This window comes from Cydia pomonella, chromosome 7 (assembly GCF_033807575.1).
Source record: "Cydia pomonella isolate Wapato2018A chromosome 7, ilCydPomo1, whole genome shotgun sequence".
Lineage (NCBI taxonomy): Eukaryota > Metazoa > Arthropoda > Insecta > Lepidoptera > Tortricidae > Cydia > Cydia pomonella.
In genome coordinates this window covers 18098784-18121882 of record NC_084709.1, presented here as the reverse complement: position 1 = coordinate 18121882, position 23099 = coordinate 18098784, and the positions used below count along the sequence as shown (strand labels likewise).

General features: G+C 35.2%; 2 protein-coding genes across 2 annotated transcripts in view; one reads left to right on the top strand and one right to left on the bottom strand.

The window, feature by feature from the left end:
• Nucleotides 1-5469: 5469 nt before the first annotated feature.
• LOC133520041 (uncharacterized) lies at nucleotides 5470-19342 on the bottom strand. The gene is made up of 7 exons (XM_061854303.1): nucleotides 17545-19342; nucleotides 15686-15908; nucleotides 14061-14190; nucleotides 13541-13642; nucleotides 12677-12815; nucleotides 9881-10024; nucleotides 5470-5930 (listed from the first exon to the last, which is right to left on the bottom strand). Exons 1-6 carry the CDS (start codon nucleotides 18775-18777, stop codon nucleotides 9905-9907), a joined length of 1947 nt encoding a protein of 648 aa, XP_061710287.1. The 5' UTR covers nucleotides 18778-19342; the 3' UTR covers nucleotides 5470-5930; nucleotides 9881-9904.
• A 2535-nt stretch (nucleotides 19343-21877) lies between these two features.
• LOC133520040 (glutamine synthetase 2 cytoplasmic-like) overlaps nucleotides 21878-23099 on the top strand; it is a 32197-nt gene continuing 30975 nt past the window's right edge. Inside the window, exon 1 of the mRNA XM_061854302.1 lies at nucleotides 21878-22043. The gene's annotated coding sequence lies outside the window, so the exon portion shown is untranslated. The remainder of the gene's footprint in view (nucleotides 22044-23099) is intronic.

The window sequence follows — 23099 nt, the reverse complement described above, 5'->3', positions numbered from 1 at the left end:
CGATGAAATTTGCTATTTCTGGAAAAACGCGCATTTTTGAGTTTTTAAATGTTTTCCAAGCAAAACTCGGTCTCTCAGGTACTTCATATTATTTGATTACACCAAAAATGACCAATTTGACGTCTATTTTGAATTTCTTGCAATGAAACGACGAGGTAATTACGAGATTTGAATTTAAAAAAACACACTGGTCGAATAAGTTTATCTGTCATTACGCTGCCGTCCGCTGCTGAGTGAATATGAGCCGTGGTCATATTTTCTGATGTTTGCAAGTCCAATTTGCAAATTCGAGTATTGACGGGTGCAATTTGGTTTAGCGTTTAAAACTTGCGAGGACAAGTGAAATTTACTATAGGTATGTAGGTAGAAGTCGATGAAATTATGAAGAAAGACAGCGTCGTCATTAAATTTTTAAGAGGGAAGCTTTGCGATCCTAACGAAATAACGGTACTTTTTCACTAACTAGATCTTAACAAAACACTTTGATTTTGACGTCGATCGCTTCAGCATAATATATTCTAGGCTTGTAGGTTTCGCTTAAAAAAAAACAAATTAAAAAAAAGGAATAGGTACCTATAAACCTAGTTTTTCATTGTGGCAATAACGTGCTAAAAATCATAGAGAATGGAAAATATTTAGAAGTGGTAAAACATTTTCTCTTTTTGTATGGACAAGAACATGGTATAGGTGTGGCTACCACCAGTTCGGCACTGACATAAACGCTATCGATAACATAACTTACTTTTTTTGCATCTCGCTCGTACTCGCATATAAGTGCGAGCGAGATGTATAGAAAGTAAATTTCGTTCTCGATAGCGTATATGTAAGTTTTGAGACTGTCAGTGATTTATGGTACGGGTACGGGTATACTTCCCTCTTAAATATTGTATTCGCTTTTACAATGCGAATAACTGAATTATTTTTCAATATAATTTTAATTATTGTCAGATTTCCTTAAGTCAATATCAGATGTTAGATATTTTATTTAAAATGTCACGCTACACTACATATTTTACGAGTATTTTCACAATCCAGTTGCCTTACCTGCCTTACATATTACCAGAATCTGACTGATATATTCGTAACTTAAGTGCGAGAGAGATGCATAGAGAATAAAGTAAGTAACGCACACGCTTGCGAATATACCAGTGTCAAACTTGTGGTAGCCTTATAGATACATTTTGAATAGTGCTTGCATAAACTCGACAATACTTTTATCTTAACATTAATTCCAGTTTTAATGAAAGCTCCGGGCAATTAAATTAAATGCAGTTTTTAAATGTACTTATCGTTGCGCTTGAAACACGGCGCTGAATGCAGAAAAAATGCATTTGCTGAAGACAAAAAAATATCTTTACCTTACGTTAGTCAGATGTCATTTGGATACTTGCAGACTTTTTAAGGATTTAACATCTTTCCTTGCGTACACGCACGACCACGTGCGTAAGTTAATTAATTTTTAATAACCAGATACAATGATGTAAAATGATGATAAAGTACAATGATGTTACTTTCTTTGAAGTAACATTTATATTTGCCGGTTCTTATCATGTATTCATTGGCGGGTGCGTGACATTTTAGGATTTGGCAAATGGCGGTAAAAAGGTTAATGAATCGCCCTCATCGCTCAAGTTTTACAAAAATAAACTAGTGGTTTTGTAAGCTGTAGACCTCGCGAAAAGCTTTATAAGCAGAAAATATGTTGACAACAAAAATACTTAGGTACTTCGCTGGGTTAGTATCTCAGCGAACTCGCAATAATGGTAAGTGCTATAGACCCCACTGGCACTGTATAGATATATGCCTATTTTCACCATTTTGAGCATTTCCCAAAAAACGAAATTTCAGAAAAAACGTATGTAGGTACCGAACCTGGTCACAAAATTATAGGTACGAGAATCGGTTAATAATTGCGACCCTATACAGGAGGATATCCGGACATACGAAAGAAGTTTTCCCAAGCTGACATGAAGACCTTCGGTAACGCTCGGTCAATTAATAAGATACAATCTAACAAGACAAGGTATCTAGCCTTGTTCAAAACTAAGCACGACTTGTATGACGTTATATTTCAAATATATACTTTCAAAAACTCGTGAAACGTAAACAAAATTCTGTATTATACAAATTAATGCCTATATCGGGATTCGAGGACCTGCTAGGCTAACAACACCAAAACACCTTACGTAAAACCAACATGCTTAAATGTCGTAAGTTCGTTATTTTACGAGCAATACATATGTAGTATACTATATACCTACTACTAAAAATACACAATACCTGGGGTTGAAACGCGAGTAAAGACGTCAACGTTGTCAGCGGAACGACTGAGTCTCCACGGAACGTTGCAACCGAATAAAATTACTCAAAGGGAATATATTTTGTTGCGAAATGAAAAGACGTGCATGGAAAATATTGCAAAATCACGAAGAGGTTTATGTTTGCAACCTACTGTACATACGGGTTAAAATTTGCTACGTGACGTAACTCTGTAGCTATTTGAAACAAGATAATATTTACCTATACATTTTTGTCGTTTAAAACTGTAACAATTTACGATGCATAATTTTAAACCATTCCAGTTATAGGTCATCAAGGGGGTTTTCAGAAAAAAATGTACCCGTTTTGCCTTAATTATTCTTAATTTTCCATACAAAATTTATTAGTCAGTTTTGTAACGGTCCATATAACAACATGTTTGGTTAAATCCTGACCAGTCACGATTATGATCACGCGCCATATTGCGGAATTTCATTGGAACTAAAATTTTCATACTAAACTAAACTGTCACCATGAGAATAACACCGACCTCTTGACTATGATCATATATTTCTGGTCGGGCTTTAACTACGTTTCAAAACTGACAATTAAAAGTGGGACACTTTTTCTATAGTAATCGTGGTTCTGAGTAGAAATAACCCAAAACTTGTTAGCTTAAAAAAATAAGTACAGGTACAGTATTTTTTTCTGAAAATGCCCACAAAATAAAAATTCTCATTTAGTTGAAATAATATAATTATGTCATTATGAGTTAAGGTACAATCAACTGCAGAGAAAGTGACATAGAAATGTGTATGCGAAGGTGCTAAGCGAATAGTATTGCTGACTGTACACTTTGGGCCAAAACAAATGACAGCATTTGGCTCAGCATTATGACCACAGCTCACATAAACCTGTTAGCGACTGAAACGAACTGAAGCGGAAAGTCAGATAAACATGGTATCTAGTTAAACGAAAGTATTTTCTAAATAAAATAATGTTTTAATTAATGATTAAATATCTAACAGACCGAGCTTTGATCGGAAAACATATAAAAACTTAAAAATGCGCGTTTCCCAGAGATAAGACCTAGCTAGACCGATTTTTCGCCCCCGAAAACCCCCATATAGCAAATTTCATCGAAATTGTTAGAGCCGTTTCTGAGATCCCCAATATATATATATATATGTATATGTATATATACAATAAGTGGTCGTTTAAAGGTATACATTTACTTTATACATTGTAAATATGTGATAGATATGATATAGTTTAGAATGAATAAATGTAAATCAGTCCCATTTGAAACCATGTAATGTATTTAAGTACTCAATTATAAATTTCTGTTACAACCACGATGCGGTTTGTTGAAATAATTATTTTATGCAAAATAATCATATTTTTATAAGTAGTACCTAAGTCGGTAAATAAGATTATAGGTTTCCGTCCAAGTCATCTCTGATAGGTATGCGTAAATATATTAAATCACATTTATGACCGAGTCAATAGCGAATTTATTTGATTACGTTTATTTACCGACATTTCGACACATGCTTCAATGGCCATGGTTATAAATGTAATATAATATGTGTTCAAAACGCGAAAGTTTCAAATATTATTTGGGTAAATATACCCACATCCGAGATGGCTTGTGCCAATATTAATTTCTAAAAGAATTTTGGGCAAATTAAAAATCTGCGAAAGTGTGAAAGGGTTGACGTTTTGCGTTAATGTTCGCTAGTACTGTCAAGTGTAAAAAATATGGATACATACAACTTGCTCAAAAATATGTCCCATAGTTATTAATTCGCCCACATAGGAGCTATGGGGCATATTTTTGAGTAAGATGTGTGCACCCATATTTTTACACTTGACTGTACCAGAGACAAAACTGCCAGTTCATATTAAACATAAAAAAAATAAAAATAACGATAGGCCTTCTTTGGTGCAGGTACTTTATATGAATGACCTGCAACACCTATACGAGCATTAATTTATTCATCGAGAAATGAAGATCCTTTCACAATCGAGTATTATTTTCTGTAGCATATTGTTCCATTATGTACTCTTTGTAAATATAATGCTTCGTGAATGGTGAAATGTTAAGAGGGAAGAATATCACGTAATACTCGTCCATAGAAAAAGGGAAAATATTTTTCCACTTCTAAATATTTCCATTCTCCATGATTTTTTAGTATATTATAGACACAATGAAACAGTAGGTGTATAGGTCTTCCTTTTTTACAAAATTTGCAATACAAAAAAAAACAAAACCTATAAACCTACAATATATTATGTTGAAGCGATCGACATCAAAATCAAAGTTACGATTTAGTTAGTGGAAACCGTTTTCTCCCGAATGGAAATTCATAGAAAAAGTACCGTTATTTTGTTAGGATCGCAAAGTTATTCTTCCGTCTTAAGCCTAGGGGCTCGAATTTTTAACAAAAGAACGCATTTTCTACCTGCAATCTACTTGTGAATCTTCGCCAGGTATAAGTGTGTCTGATCCAGCTCGCTCAGTGCGCTCACATAACGTGTCTACTGTGACTATTTATTCGTTCATAAAATATAGTATCAAGGCATTGTGCAAAGTTCTCAAGATGTTCATATGCGGTTAAGATACTGAATGTGATAGCTTCAAAGTTTATAGTAAATAAAGTCTCTCTAAATTTCTATTCATTTGTTTTTTTTTACACCCTTTGTTTATGTCCTGATTTGGGATTAGAACTATGTAATTATAATCTTATCTAAAATATAAATTATTATTATTCCATTACTTTTCTGTTATAGTTCTTGTACTAACAAATAGGTCGAAAGTTGAAAGATTCAATTTCAAAGTTTAAAAAAATGACGAAGTGCTTCGAGAAAGGTAGGTAATGCCATTGCGCTTAACTTTGGTCGTCTTCGCGGGGGCATTACCGTGTCCCCAGGTTATCACATATATGTATATACATTTGGTACTTATCTACATACTCAAATGTTCACCGGCAACTTCAATGTTTATTTCGAAATTTCTGAGGAAACATTCCATTTGAGGGTCTCAAACCTTTATTCAGTCTCTTTAAATCACGACTGTCTACTGTTGTAATTTAATCTTCTAGTCTTAATTTATAATTCAGTTAATGTGCTGATGCTGACACTGTAGTCAGAAGGAAATGGCAGCCAATGGCCAAATGTATTTGCAATACACCTAACTTACTACGGGAAAACTTTGGCTGAGATTATTTATTTAATGCTGAATGTAGAAAAAATACAAAAATGAATACGCACCTAAGAAACGTGTATAAATTTAATGCACCATTATTATTTTTTAATAAGCTTAGAACAATACCTAACTCAAATATTTAAAGGAATTACAAAACACAAAACGAAGTTTAAAAACATAAAAAAACGTATAAATCAAATAACACAAAAACGAAAAATGTGCGTAAACTTTGAATTTTCCGCTAAACTCAATTATTTCACAAATCGAGCGTAAGCATGCTATTCGTTATTACTTCGCAAATTCCATTTCCGAACACCATGTTGTCTTTTCGTGTAAATTACTACATAAAATGGAGCTGTGCTAAAATGCGGGAAATGGAGGGAAAAGGAATCAAGAGATAAAGCTAAGCTTTTTCATCTTAAAGCTTCATCACGGGTGGTGTAGAGCGGAAGACGCTGGAAGCCTGTGGAACAAATTTACAAAAGCGTCGTATGTACAAGGCACTACAAGTTCAATATAATAATGCGTTCCGGCGTTGATGGGGCTGCCGCGCTTATGCAGTGCCTCACAGATGTTGGCTGACGCGCGCGTAACTTGTTTTACAGTACACATGGTGCTACTTTACTGCACTAGTGCGAAAATTAGTATATTACGTTACTGTGTAAAACATTTAAAGGGCCATATGTAATGTAAAACGTTGTACGATACATGTGCGAATAGGTTATTCGCAACTCGTGTCGATTTAAATCACTCCTTTCGGTCGTGTTTTAATTTATCGCCACTCGTTTCGAATTTCCTATTTATCGCACTTGTATCGTAATGTACTATTAAAACAGCTGCAGTGCGCCTGCGAGCCGCATCGCTGGTACGGCGCGTGCGCGCCAGCCCTAACATCATACTAAGTATGATTGCGGACATACATATATATACACGGCATATTGTGCACTGTTGCGGACTTCACAAGCCCAGTATCAGTCAACCGTTGTAATTGCCTAGGTTGTATTATTACTAACATAGTTTTAAGTTTTTTTGTTATTGTATCATTTGCAAGTAACACTATGTATGAGCCTGATGAGCTTGACATAAAGGTTAATTTATTTTATTTATTTTTTAAATCGGGAAATTGGCTGGAACACATCATGTATCATTAAACACCAGCCGTACCATGACATCGTGATTGTTTGTAGCACGGCAGCATTATATTAGACACGAAATATTTTTCCTTTTGCATTTAGTAGACATAATATGTCACTTGCAAATATTATCTGATAGTCTGATATTATCTGGTGTGCTAACATCGTCATTTAAATCGGGTAGGTACTTTTCTTCGTATATAGAAAGAATGCACATTTCAATGCTCTGCTCACTTGATGAGTTAATTATACTTGACTACTTAACTCGACAGATTGCAGATATTACTTATATACTTAATATTTTAAATGGTAACATTGATTGTCCTGAATTGCTCGCTAAGCTCTCCTTCAATACTCCATCTAGGTCTAAAAGATACTTCCCTCCCCTCTCAATTCCTTTTTCATCACGTAATTACAGAAAGAATAGCTTTCTACTACGAGCTGGTAAAAGTCTAAATGAACTAACGAAGGAGCGGGATATAGACGTTTTTAATAGCAACATCACAACTATAAGACGGATTCTAACAGACAAATTACTTGAGTGAGCGAGTCGTATGTGTTGGCATATTATTGTATCGATTAACGTATTAAGATTACTAATAAGTTTTGGTTTCTTTGTTCAGTATATAATATAATAAGTATTAATATTTAAAAATATTAGTGGTAACACGTTGTAAAAAAAAAAAAAAAAAATCTAGTGCTAACCACCAATTATCTGTTAACCTGTTGCTACCGGTGGGAACCTATAATTGGCTCTTTGTTATCTATATATATAACTATTGTACAATTTATAGCTGTTGGTTCTCCGAACAATAAATAAATAAATAAATAAATAAATAAATAAAAAAATCCGAGCCCAAGCTGATGTTTGCGCAAAGGACAGACCCGTTAAACTGAACTGGAAAACTATCACATTTGTATACTGAACAGGGTGCATAGCCAACGTGCCAATCATTTTCGCTCCATAGTTAACAAAACGCAGCTGTCTCTGTCGACTCTGTCGCACTAATACGGAAGAGTGATAGAAAGATATGACTGCGCTACGCTACGGAGCGTAAACGATTGGCACGGAGTCTAGGCACCCTGGACTTCATTTACATCAGATCACTAATTACCGTGAACGGCGATCAGAAGAGCTCAAAAGCCGCGGTAAGGCGTTTAGAGAAGATTTGGCAAACGGAGGAAACAACCAATTCAACCCAAATCAAGCTAATGCGTACCGTTTTTTATATTTCTGTACGGTTCGGAAACCTGGACTCTGAAAGCGAGTACTCAGATAGAATTGATGCATTTGAGATGTGGTATTGGCGGAAGGTGCTAGGGATTCCATGGACGGCGCGTAGCACTAGTGTCAATCCTGACGGAGTTAAGGGGCACCCCGCGGTTTTCATCGATTTTAGACAAGTTTTGAGTCGTTACTCCTACATTTGCACTATGGATAGAATTATAAGACAAACGGCTATCGGTTCTTCAATCTTTTATCTTCATTCTGGTCTGCTGGATTTTGAAAGGAATGAACACTTACATTTTTTTTTATTGTCTAAAGAAACACTTTTTTCGTTACTCGATTGCTGTGAAGGATTTTACATGTACAAAATCTACACATTTGGATTCGTATTTGATGTCTCTGAAAACTGGCCAGAGATTTTAATTTTAAACTAATTAACAGAAAAGGTCTGGCCAGAAAACCAGTTTTTTGGCTTGAAATTGTTCAACTTTGATGCCAAATATCTTGAAGACAGTGAACTTTGAAGTAAATATGGGATACTATATTGCTTAAAGCTGTTGCTCTTAATATGACACGCTACAAAAAACATTAGAAAACTCAGGGATTTTAATCAAAGGTCATTGGCGCTAGGGAGCCCCTTAACTAATTATGCATTATTTTGTCCCTAGAACAATACTTTACTCAGTTTCAATAGAATATTAAAAAGAAATCGTAGATTTGCGAGATCTCGTAAAATAAGATCTTGCGAGATTGGACCTCTTGAATCTTGCAAATACCGAGATCAATGATTATGCTGCAAGATTGCACTCCCTAGACGCGACTGAAACGATTTGACACGAACGGAATCGATTCGGTCGATAAGTAGGGTCAAACTCTATTGCAATTGAGTCCCGTTTTACATAAATAAACTCAACGATATTAAAATGTATCTTTTTATTTTGATTACATAATATTGTATATTTTCCTGATTATTTTTTTATTTAAACTTTATTGCACAAAATATATACAATAATGTACAAATGGCGGACTTAATGCCAAATGGCATTCTCTACCAGTCAACCATAAGGCCAAACAGAGACACTTACAATTGGTGCAGAGAGAAAAAAAAAATCAATGAATTAAAAAGAAAAGCAACCTAATATACTTATAAACTACATATATATCATATAAATACAAACATACATACATACTATAAATATAAGACACACATACATACGCTTGAACGAAAACTTACTTGGAGCTTCTCTGGTGTTTAAGAGCGAGTGAATTCTAAAGACGACTAGCCTGGACGGCGAAAGAATTGGTCATAAATCCAGTGCCGTGAGACGGTATGTTCAGTTTGAGAATACGGGAGGTACGCAGCTCGCACCCTAGACGAGGAGCATTGAATACGAATTTACTTTTGAGATATGCAGGAGCAGAAGGCTCAAATAGGATAGAATACAGAACACAAAGGATTCGGAACGACCTACGACGACGTATGGGAAGCTAATTTAGTTGCCGACGGTAAAAGGAAACACGATCATATTTACGAAGTCCGAATATAAATCTAATGCAATTATTGAGGAGACGGTCTAGTTTATTAAGTGATTCTTGAGTGACATTGGTAGTACACATATCACCATAATCAATGATTGGCAACACTAAGGACTGCACTATCATCTATAGAGATATTAATAATAATAAAATTATTTATTGTACACTACATAAAAAAAAGATACCGAAATTGAGAAAATATACAAATTGGTAGGATATTCTAAGCTATGTTTTGGCCTATTAGAGTTCAAGTTAGTTTTGTTAAAAAAGGATTCGTCAGAAACGTCAATGGCATGTAATGAAAAAAAATCATATGTTAATCTACCCTTCCCATTTAAAAAGGCTATAGTATTGCCAATTTCTGAACAGGACACTAAAAGACCTAAACGACTGCTAGTAGTTAGTCACATTACGATAAGGGAATGTATAAATTTTGAGAGACAAAAAATGACTGTCTGCGTTTCAAGTTTTGTCTAGTAGAACTTATTGTGATTTAGAAATACTTAACCTACTTACTATATATATTACTCCAAAAACTCCCTATACGTCCAAAGTGATTTCCGCGTCGTCATGCTCGTACGCTACGTCTGTTATCCAAGGGAGGAGCCGCCACACACCCGTGTACTGCGCTGACTGACTGCCCCAGGCACGACGTTCTTCCTGAAATTGATTCACAGTTACTCAAATAACTATAGAGCGTCAGCATAACAAATATACTATAGTCAGAATCTAATGTATCTGTGACACTAAGAAATTGCCAGTGCCATTGGAGTTGCAGTAGTGAAAATTCGAATTTTTCAAAATTATACCCGACGATTACAAATTAATGTAATACTTAGGTCCAGTCTTCCAATATATTATAAAAATAATTTCTACGCGTTTTTGCCAGTAACCGTTTATGCATGTGCAGTCAAAAGTCAGCGTCAGCCAATTTAAGCGAATGATAGTTAGAGTGCTGGCGGAGCATGGAACGGATTTAATTTAAAAATAATGCTGACTAAGATAATTGCCACCGACTGCTTTTATTGGCCGGGCGGCCAGTATAATCGATTAACAGGGAGCCTTTGCACTGAGGCGGTAGACACGCTGACTATAACTGCTATGGAAAGACTGAAGACTTGGCCGCATGAAGCTGATTGATTATGTAAACAGTAAAATGTTATGTACCTAATTGATTATTTTGAAATAAGTTCAAAGTTAGGTGGGAAATATATTCCCTGTGCCTTATAAAGGTAAAGGGTATGACATAAACTATTTTTACTTCCAAAACTCAGCTAATACTTAACAAATATCCGTGCTCATCACATGAATAAATGCCCTTACCGGGATTCGAAACTAGATTTCAAGCTACGGTTTCATAAGCAGGGTCACTGCCCACTAGACCAGACCGGTAGTCTGCCTGTCTTGGGGTGCCATAATCAGAACCGAATTTTCGAATCGGATTAATCTGATTTTTTTCCTCCTAGAGATAATTACAAATGACGGTGTTAAATTAAGAAAAAACCTTCAGATGAATTAAGAAATTTTATGTCTGTTTTTTAATCTAAGGATTAATTGAAAAGTTCAATCTGATATTGTTTTCTAAGTCTACGTTTCTTGTGCGTACATTTAGGATTAAAAGTTTAAATAGGGTGTTAGGGTATCAGGGTAACTTATTCCTTTCCAATCTTACATAAATAGGTCAGCCAGCAACAACATTTGGGTTTCGTTTCCATATGCGAGAATGCGAAGCGAGGGATTTTTTAATAAAACCGGGTAACTGCGAGTCGGAATCGCGCACGAAGGGTTCCGTACCATTATTTATAAAAACGGCAAGAAAAATATGTTTGTTGTATAGGAGGCCCCCTTAAATATTTATTTTATGCTGTTTTTAGTATTTGTTGTTATAGTGGCAACAGAAATACATCATCTGTGAAAATTTCAACTGTCTAGCTATCACGGTTCATGTCATGAGATACAGCCTGGTGACAGACGGATGGACGGACGGACGGACAGCGACTGCACGATGAACGAGGAAAACAAATGTAGTGGTTCTACGAGTATAAGTATTCCTTCTTAATAAACACCTCCCTCGCTACGCATCCTCGTTCGTCTCTGGTGGAAACGCAGCCTATGTTAAGCCGTAATATGGTTAGACAAAGATTTTTTAAAATATACTTTCTTTATTTTAATTGATTTTTTATTGAAATCTACAAGAAAGTGAGTAGAAAGTATAGTATATGATAGATATCGTTTTAATTCAAATTTAAATATGACGGATAAATAAATAAACTGACTTCAAAAGGCTAAAACAAAATAAAAAATATCATATTTAGTCTTTCGCGAAACGATGATCTTTTTCTGTGATATTATTATATTAATAAAAACGGGACTCTCCTAATTATTATAAATGTATCTTTTGTGAAAAAATATTATACATATTTATTGCGTACAACTCCGTAGAACCTTAGGCAAAACTAGTGTTTACACAACGGATCTGGAATGTATGGGAAGATCCAGGTATCTGGATCCAGATCCGGATAATTTCATACATTCCGGATTTGGATTCCAAACCCTAGGCAAAACGCAGAACGTAATTGGATGTCTATCCAACTAATGTTGGTCGATCGTTGGCAGCAATATTGTATGTAGACTGCAGATTGTTTTCTTTATCAGTTTACTTCTCAGGATGTTTATGCGATCGGCTTACTTATCGATTTATGCTATTTATTATTTATAACTAGTTTGTGTTTCACCATCAATAATTTTAGACAGCGATTTTGGGAAACATATGTATCCTGGAATTATATATTCACAGGCCAAGTGCATCGCCTCGGTTAAAGAAATTTATGATTATGGAATGCAGATTCGAAGAGAACAATTTTAAGATGGCAATTACTAAACTACACCCATTCTTTAATAAATAGGTTATTGAATGGGGCACCAATCTACCCTTAACCGAGAGAAAGGCTTTAGGCGAATATTTATAAAATAGCGTACCACGTTGGTCCGTTTTTATTTTTATAAGTAATCGAAAAATGTATTAGTTATCTAAATGAAATAGGTATATATGACTAGGTTCACACGGTGTTATTTTTCCCCCTATACTGTTAACGGGATTTTGTGGAATACCGTAGTGACAGCGAAATTCTTTTGGCAACTTACAAAATCGTTCACACGGCTAGACGGCTTTCCCGCATAGACGTCGTGTGATTGATTTTGAAATTTGCCATACAAATAAATATATACAAATAGTTATTATCCAGTTAAAAAGAAGAGAATTACGTTCATGTGAAGAAACAGTCATCTACAATTTCAACAGCAAAAAAGTACCTGCAAATATAGTGCTATCAGCTTTCCATCGACCAGCAACAGTCCGCCGTGCACGGAATCGTTTTCTTCTCCAGTGTACACCGGCAGCAGGAGACAGTAGACATTGCTGGCGCCACTGCCATCTTGGCGTTTCGCCATGCTGTACAACAAAAACGTGCATAAATAAATATGATAGGACATTATTACACAAATTGACTAAGTCCCACAGTAACGACATATATAAACACGATATATATAATATATAAATATGTATAAATACTTAAATACATAGAAAACATCCATGACTCAGGAACAAACATCCATGCTCATCACACGAATAAATGCCCTTACCAGGATTTGAACCCGGGACCATCAGCTTCGTAGGCAGGGTCACTACCTACTAGGCCAAACCGGTCGTCAAATCGTATATGTTACGTGCATATGTTACGTATGCATTGAAAGGCGCCTTAATTGAATACTTGTAGCGAAAAAAATTGATGCTAAGCTATACGCAGTAAGTGATCACTGGTCAGAAGAATGCAGTAAAACAGTATCAGAAGACGCCACCAAACCCTAGCTATTTCTCGCTTGATTCATGTCATGATATATAAGTAACAATACTTAATTAAGACAAAATTACATAGGTATCTGAAAAAATACATATAAATTCAGCCCGAAATTCGACGTAGAATACATAGTAATGGTTATTTCAGGGTTCCTATCAGCTCATTATTTTCAGGCTAGTTGTTTAGTTAAAAAAATAGGTAATTAACGTGTTTCGGTTGTCATACGTATTATTTAATAACTCTCCCAATAAACGTTCATAGCTGTGAAACCTATCTTTGATTTGAATATTCGATTGAATTATAATTTCTGTATATTTACCTAAACGTGGAACTCCCTGGGCATGTGTTGTGATAGACCAGAGCTTCGTATACAGTAAGCGGCCAGTGTGGCAACTTTTCAGTCGTGTATTTAGATCCGTATCTGAACAATACAATAGTACCTACATTTTAATATTATTGTCTAATTGACTATATTGTATTAAATCTGGTATATTAATACATAAGCGCTGGTAGCCTAGCGGTAAGAGCGTGCGACTTGCAATTCGGAGGTCGCGGTTTCAAACCCCGGCTCGTACCTCGTACCAATGAGTTTTTCAGGGAAGGAAAATATCGTGAGGAAACCGGACTAATCGCAATAAGGCCTAGTTTACCCTCTGGGTTAGAAGCTCGGATGGCAGTCGCTTTCGTAAAAACTAGTGCCTACGCTGATTCTTAAGATTAATTGCCAAGCGTACCCCAGACTCACATGAGCCTTGGCAAAATGCTGGGACAACGCAAGGAAAATATTGAATATTAATAGAGTCTTATCACCCTGAATTAAAATTAAAATCTAAAATCACCTGTCTAAACCCCAGCCAACTGCAGAGGCCATAGTACCCGCCGAGCTCGCAGAGAACTGATGAGACATCATTGCGATTGGTGCCCAACGAGGACAAGATGTGGACATTGAATTCGACACTTGGATCAACCCTGTAAGTACAGTCAGCGTCAAATACTTTGTAGCAGTCAAAGTGGCCAAATAGTTTGGTACACCAACTAAATATATGGTGTACCGAACTATTTGGCTACTTTGGTTGCTACAAAGTATTTGACACTGACTGTACCACGGAATGTATATGACATTCATAAGTCAAGTCCGGATTCGTCCTGAGGGTCCCGAAGTTGGAATCTTGACACAATGCAAGTTAAACAGGAAAAGCTGTAATTGGCCACACTATTGAGTAAATTAGCATAAGATAAAAACTCTGTATCAATTATAGCAGGTAAGTTCCACGTATCGCCCGTGGTCTTCATAATCAGTAAGAAGACTTACCATGAGTTTGACACTGACATACGAGTATTTACTATAGTGTAACTTATTTTCCATGCATCTCGCTCGTACCGGCATCCTATTAGTGCGAGCGAGATGTATAGAAAATATATAGAGTCAAACTTGTGGTAAAGCTACATTTGCACTACATCAAATTGGTAGTTTACAAGAGGAAATGCTTCAGTTGCTTAAGAATACAGTCAAATCGCCATTTATGTGCCTTCAAAAATTGAGGAGTTCCCTCAATTCCTCGTGGATTCCATCATCAGATCAGAACCAAAAATATTATGGGACCATCTTTCAAACCTTTCAAATAAAAAAAGAATCATTCAAATCGGACTACAGGTGTCGGAGTAATCGGTGTACATACATAAAAAAAAATTGCTACAACCGAATACAGAACCTCCTCCTTCTATGAAATTGAAGTCGGTTAAGAAATAAGTTTTAACTAAAACTCTATAGTTTATACATTAAATTACTACCAACGAATTAATATAACTTACTCAAAAGCTTTCAAGGTATTATCATGCTTAGTTATATTTAAAAAAATAAACAAATTCTCAAGAGTCTTAACCTGCCGAAACAGCCGGCCTAGCCAAGGTGACAATCGCTATCGCTTCGACAACGAAACGCTTTGTGTCTCTTTATCACTCGTCCATATTAGTGCGACAGTGACAGTTGCCTTTCGATCGCTACGGAGCGTAAGCGATTTGCACGTTGGCTACGCGGCCCTTTACCGTACTTACGTAGTAACAGGGCAAGTTAAATAAAAGCTTGTAAATATGGAAGTCTCAGAGGGCCAAAAGTTAATTAAGTACGAAGCTTTGGAGTTTTCCTAATTAGAAAATTTGACTCAAATTTAGTTTATTTAATGAAAATGGAAAGTTACTAGTTATGTTACTATGTACATTTAGTTTAGACCGTTAAGCTGATATAATTTAGAACTCGCAAACTAAATTAAAATTAAACACCTCACCACCGCACAGTCTATAACCACCACATGATGTCTATCAGTGATCATCCTTATCATGAACATAATATAATATTACTTCAAGACAATAAGTAACGTAAATATAAAATAAAACTATTATATATACATATTATTACATTGCAATTGGGTGGAACAATAACCAATTGTTTTGAAAATTGCCTTACCAATGTTAAAAAGAAGTCTTCTAACTTTATCCCTTGGGTTGAATTTAGGATGTACCACGATTCTTTTGACATAAGCGATACGCTCAGGCGATCGCCAGTGCTCTCCGCAGTACGTCACATACGCCGATCTTTCGTCGATCGAGTATTCCAAGTTATGTCGCGACAGGCAGGATCCGGCAGCTAGCAGCCAGTGCGGACTTATACCTGATGCATCGCAATGTGTCTAAAAGGGAAATCATAAATAATATTTTTCATATCAAACGTTGAAATCTCTTAAGTTTGTCTAAGGTATATTGTTATTATTTAGGTAATAATTTGAGTGGGTGATTGATTTGTTTTTGTTTCAGCTTGAGCAAAAATCTAAATATATAAAGGAAGAAACTGACTGACTGACTGACATATCAATGCACAGCCTAAACCGCTGGTTCTAGAGATTCCAAATTTGGCACGTAATATTGTGAACATGAAAAATGTTGAATGTATTTTTGCTGAATTGCAATTCAATCGGTCCAGTAGTTTCGGAGGAAATTGGTTGTAACAGATGGATTGACAGACATGCCACACGTGATCCAATAAGGGTTCTTTTTTAGCTTTTGAGGTATGGAACGAGACCCGCGTTATCCTAATAGAAGTAATAGATATTACGACAGGACTGTTTCTCCCACGTTCAGTAATTTATTCGATGGCGTAACGTGACGTACGCGTTTGCGTTAAGTGTCATTTTGTATGGGATTTTGAGTTTCCGAACTACGCGTGCGCTGCGGGGCGTGTAAACGTTCCGCTTGGCGCGCTGTCTCTAAATCCCATACTAAATAAGACTTAACGCAAACGCGCACGTCACGTCACGAAATCGAATACATTTACTAGGGGCTCCGTTATATGTGGCGTGCTCCCGTGTAAGTTCACCTCAAAGTTTGGTTCTACCTACCTCTTTCAAACATGGCTAAAAATGTTGTTCATAAGGATGTACTTTAACAAGTATAAAGTTGTGGAATACTTCATGCATTTTTCAGAACATGATTCTAAATCTAATAATCGCGGACAAACATACATACCTACATGCGTTCATACAAACATACGGGTCAAACAGAGAACCTTTTTTTTGCTTTACGCGGGCGAAGCCGCGGGCTAAAGCTAGTGCTTTCATAATGTCCGGCTGTTCAGGAGTACAGAATAAATTCCAGCTGCTGTTGAGCTATTGAAGCACAGCTCGAATTTCTCAACCGATTCTCATAAAATGTTGTTTACAGGTTCGACAGTTACATATAATTTTTTGTCGCTTCGTTTGATTGTAAAATGTTGAAAATGGGGGATATTGGCACATAATACTTAAGCGGCAGTAGAGAATATGGTGTTTATGACCATTGTGATTATGAGTTTGCTGTGATAATGGCATTTACTTTTTTTACATTTTTTAAGTTTATCGCCAGGTCTATAGGCCAATCATACAGCCAATGGTATCTATTATCTATGCGTTTATTCTGGTGTAGTATTACAATCAGTGAAATAACTGACTATAATTAATTACTCAGTAATCAAACAAGAAAAAAATTCATTTCCCGTTCCAATCTATCGCTTTGTACAGTTCAATATAGCAAACATAATCGAATATAAACTGTCGTGAGCTCGTGAGACATAAACACAAAACACACAACATAACAAAACAAAATAAACATTAAACGAATTTTACGGTTTTAACTCACGTACTAAACTGCGTGCTGTGTCACGTGCGAGGTGACTAAAAACGCGCGAGTGACTAACACGTGAGTTAAAACCGTAAAAATTGTGTAATGTTACAGCAAACATGTTTTATGAATAGATATTAGAATATTTAGATCAATTCAATGTAAATTCATTACCTGCGTCGGTTTATAGACGTAAACAGATGCAAAAGGATAGCTGGACCATTTCGCCATGGCAGTTCTTGTTAAAGGTTCTGTTTTAGAGAAGACGAAAGTTTGTTCATGACTGTATGTTTTTGGAATGGCATGTAATTCCGAAGCATTACTTTCAGGAATTCCGTTTAAAATATCTAAATTTCCATCCACTTTAAAAGACCTTTTTCTGAAATTCTTATATTTCCTCTCAAATCTTGCATTAATCGGGTTATCAAGACGCCAAAATTTACTTGGAATGTTACTCTCTCCGTTGCTTTTATTTGTAAAATTTTCTGTTATTGATATAATTTCTGGCATTTTCTGACTTTGATGCATACTGCTGCTATTTAATTTTAATCTTTTGTTCGAAGGTCGTAAGGTATTTGTATCATATATTTCAAAGAATTTTACTCTGTCATCAGGAGATGTGAAGACAGTAGTTGATGCGGATGTTGTAGATTGTACCAGTAGTTTTACAGTTGTCGTTGGCATTTGGGAATCTTTCAGAGACACTTTTACTGTAGCAAGCTTTCTACCCAAATATGCTTCATTGCTAATTAAATCACTTACTTCGATGTTATTCTTCAGTTTATCCACTTTTTTAATTTTAAACTTGTTGAAAGCTTGGTGATGAGAAAATAAAGCAGATTCTTGAAGAATTTTTGGAGGTTTTGATATGGGTAACAATTCCTGTGCATTGTATGGATCGTTAATACGTAATGAATTAGAAGGGGAGCGCAAAGTGGAACGTAGCCTTGTCTTGAATTGATCCAATATAGCTCCTCTGATATTAGTATCAACTCTATGTAACCTTTTCAAACTGGTATTCTTTTGGTATTGATCCTCGTCTAAATAATCGAATTCTATATAACTAGCAGTAGTTGATAGACAAGTGTGACGGGGCAACACAGACATATAACTTCTTCGTTTAGACTGAGCAGTGGAGGTTTTTATGTTTGTAACAGTTTTTGCGTTTCGCCAGAGAAAATTGCTTTCTTTGTAATCATTTTGACTGTTTTCATTTTTTAGTTTCCAATAAAAGGGTTGATGTGATGTGTTGCTGTAAGTATTAGAATATGAATGCTGAATATCTCTTAAGCCTGGAAATGGTGACCTTCTAACATGTCTGTCCCCAAAATCGAATGCAAAGCAATTAAGAACTGCTTGTGATACATGAACAATCAAGAAATAATTTACAAGTTGATGTAGTCCCATTTTTAACTGGGATTAAAATAATTAGTCGTGTTAAGGCAAAACATTATTTTAGTACTGAGACGTAAATGTTAATTTTATAAATAAATATTCATTAATTTTGTATGTCAACTTGAGTTCTGACCAACATAGTTGATTGATAGTTGACATTGTTTTGATAGATTCAAAAAGCATCTAATCCATAAATATAATCACTACCATAATTGTTTTTAGGCAAATTAGGTTCAAAAAGTTCCGCAAGAGGAAAAAAAGGTTTAAATTATTTATTCCAAAACAAAACAACTACAAAGAACAACTTTATAACAAATTGAGAACGTCCTCCTTTTTTTGAAGTCGGTTATAATATTATTTCTCCGTTGTAGAAGTTGCCGTTGTTACTTGAAGGAAACTTTAAAAAAAAATTGTGCGTGGAGTCCCTCCGCGCGGAAGAAGTTAAACTTCGCAATGTGGAGATGAAAATAATGCTCTAAAATACATATGGTTTATATTAAGAGGTATGGTTTATATTAACCTTGTTGGAAGTCGCATAAGAAGTTTCACTTCAAAAAATATTTTAAATTAAGATTTATAAAATACATTTAATAATACATATAATTATTTAAATATATGTATTCTAAAATTCCTAAATAAGTAATAGAAAATATAAAAATACAAAAAGTCAGGTTCCACCGAGATTTGAACTCGGATCGCTGAATTAGCGCTAGAGTAGCTAAGAACCTAGGCGTTATTGGCGGAGTGAAGTGCGTTGTCTATGATTAGATTTTTTTCTCAAGTATTCTAGGTATTGTAGCGCCACCTATTTATGGTTTTTTGTCGGACACTTCTTGGTATATGGAGATTCTATTCCTTGACATGACGCTTCATAATTGCGCATGTGTGGTTTGACGCCTGGGATAGATACCAGTTATTAATATAAAAATATTTTGCTACAGCAACATTGCTCCTATCTGGCTTTTTCTATACAACTTTAGGAACAAATAAAATTATTTTTATCAAATATTTTGATTTATGTCACACTACCATATGTAAATTATTATTATTTTATATAAATTATTACCTATTTCAGTTTGTCTTTGTCTCATCTTTGTCTATGTTCCTAAAATCGATAGAGATCAGAGGCACATACACCCTCCATAAAGCCTTGCATACGGAAGGTGCAGATAACTCTACCTTCCATAGCCTTGCACTTGGGTCTGGCCGTTTAGAACATTGTCAACATTGACCTAAGTCATTGACGCAAAACTATCAGTTTTCATATAAAATTATTAAATAACGATTTATGTTCTTGAAACAGATTTATTAATTCATTTTCAAAATTAAAAATCCACCGCACAGAGGCTCCGCACAGACTCAGTTAAACTTTAATCGTACAATGGATTAAACTGAGAAACAACAATAATTCCAAGTTAAGAAATATTTTAACTTATAAATAAAATAAGTGTACTATTGCCAAATTCAATTACATAAATTTAATATTGCCGCCCTCTTAAGTCCCACGGCCGTCCTATCGCGTCCAAAATTCCAATCAAAATTCATCATAGATGTAAATTCTAACATTGTTTTAGCGGGCAATTTAGAACTCTGGTAGCTATTAGCAAGGTAAGTAATTAGGGATATAGGTTATAGTATTGTTTAACATCTGACTGTTTTGTTTTAGAGAGTGAACGTGAGAGAATAATCCTTGGCCGTCATACTATTTCCTTGGAAAGGCTCAAAATCAAAAGGCACGGATCCGCCGCATAATTCCGACAGTAGTTTCCCGGTTACCATCAACAAGACCGCTGCAATGAGCTGTGGAGCAGAAAGTGTCCGACAATCGAATAGATGTAATAACAACTTTGGCTGTCATATATTCATGTATTTATAGTTTTTTTGGCCTGATATATGTGATATGATTACAATTTATACTAATTGCGATTGTGGAGTAAAATCAGATGTGCCAAAGATCATGTTTCAAATATATAAAAAGCTATATAAAAAGCAATAAATAGTATCTGTATATATATAAAATTGTTTTTATCATGAAGATTTTAATGACTTCTATTTATTGTTGTGAAGGTAATCTGGGAATTAAAACATGCACTAATAAATAGGCGACCTAAACATGAATAACGCTTTAAAAAAATCAAAAGATAATAATCACACGCACCCGTAGCACCTGTGGTCTCATTGAATAAAATTCATATAGGTATGTAGATGTTATATGCAAGTGTCACAGTTAGTTCAACAAGCCCCGTCAGATACATAAATTTGTATAGAACATGACTTTTTTCCTGCCTATTGTATGTTTTTCGAACGAATTAAGCTCTTTTGATCCTAATATATAGGTATAAAAATATTTGTAACTTGATAATAAACTGTTTTGTTACCTTTTATATTGAAAAAACTTCAAAATATAGATATCATTATATCTTAGGACAAAAGATGCCTGTGATTTTGATTTGTGTAACATAATATTTTTCTATTTGTAAATGCTAATTTAAAAATCTCACCCCAAAAAACAAAAAATACAAAAATAAATTCCGTGGCCGGGATTCGAACCCAGAACCACTAGCTAGAACAGGATCACTACCAACCAAAACCCGCCAGGCTAAACCGGTTGTCAATTTTAGTACTGAGATACAAAGAGAGCGCCACTAGTATAAACGAACTTTTGTAAGGGGCATTTTTTGTATGGAGTTATCGTTCTTCTCCTAGTGAGTATTATATTGAATTCCCCTTGCCTAGTACATCTTAGATTACATTAAGTCGCAATAATATTTATAATTTTACACCTCGGCGGGTGCTGTATTCGTATATGCAAAGGTATAATAATATGCAAGTGCGTTCCATGATACGGGTAGGGGCAGCGTAAGCTCATTGTACTCCTTACACTTCATAGAATCGTCGAAAGCCCTCCCCGTATTGGCTCTAGCTCCGCGCATGCCTCTCAAATGTCCGGGACAGTATTTTCCTGTATACGGAAAATACGTACTAAATAGCTGTGTCCTGCTCATTTTTTGATCCCTTTAATTATGTTAAAACCTCTATAGGACTGTATTTATAAATTTTAAAACGTGTCATATAATAAGGCAAACCTTTTTTCATCGAGGCATCTTGACATCGAGACCTCCTGAATTTCAAAATTGACAGGATAAATAAATCAAATTATACTCAAATTATATATAGTGAATTTGTACAAAATTGTTTAGTAAACCCACATATTTCCACAATCAGCTTTAGTTATCAATTAACTTGGTACAAGAATCTACGAAGTAAAAAAGGATTCGGTAGGTATATATATATATATATATCATTACTAATCCCTTCTATAAGATAATATGCGTAAGTAAGTCTATCTATCTGTCTGTTACTTCTTTGTGATAGAAATCTGGTACATATTAAAATAGGAAACGATCCGGGAAAGTACATAAAATTAATTTTATAACATCTGATTATGGCTAAAACTAGCGAATTGCAAATAAAAGTAAAAAAAAAACTTTCCACACAGACTAAGTCGTTGAAAATATGAAAGTAACTCTGTCTGTCTGCTCTTGACGCTCAAACAGCTGAACCGATTCAGATGAAATTAATATGGATATAGTTTAAGGCCAAGGGAAGGACATAGGATAGTCTTTATTAATTATCATTATCATTTCACTCAGACGAAAACGCAGGTACAAGTTTGTTATAGAGGTATTATATTTCGGCCTGAACGGATGTCTGGTGATTAAGAGTGCCCGGCAAGCTCGGCCGAATTGCACATTCCCATACAAACGGAGTTTAGTTCCCATTTTAAAACTACGTGTTGGATTGTATGAAACTTCGCACATACGATGACATGAGATATATTTATGCTTGTAATTAGTTTATATAGCGCCAGCTTATGAAACATACGAAATAGAGCAAAAACAATTAAGTTTTGTATGAAAAATTTAAATTTGCTGTATTTTTTTAACTATTGTATCTGAAGCTAATTACAGGCATAGATACCTTATTCTGGTCGTTTTAAAATGACAGCGTAACTACCTTTGTATAGTGAACCGAGCTTGCTTTGGTCTCTTAAGGATCGGAATAACGAGAGCCAGATGGAAGTTCAACTTAGGAACGTGTTATTGGGCGAAAGATACGTCGTTACTATACGACTATATGATAAATTACTTCGCTAAAAGTAGCAGTCTAAATAACATTTCTTTCCAAGCAATCTATATTAAAATGTGGTATATATAATTTGGACGTAAATCTCGGGTATCAAAGCTGTAAGTAAAATGTATTTCCGTAGTCGTAAACAAATCGTAGCTAAGAGTTGAGCCCACCTTAAGTGCGCTAAAAATAGCGGGATTTCT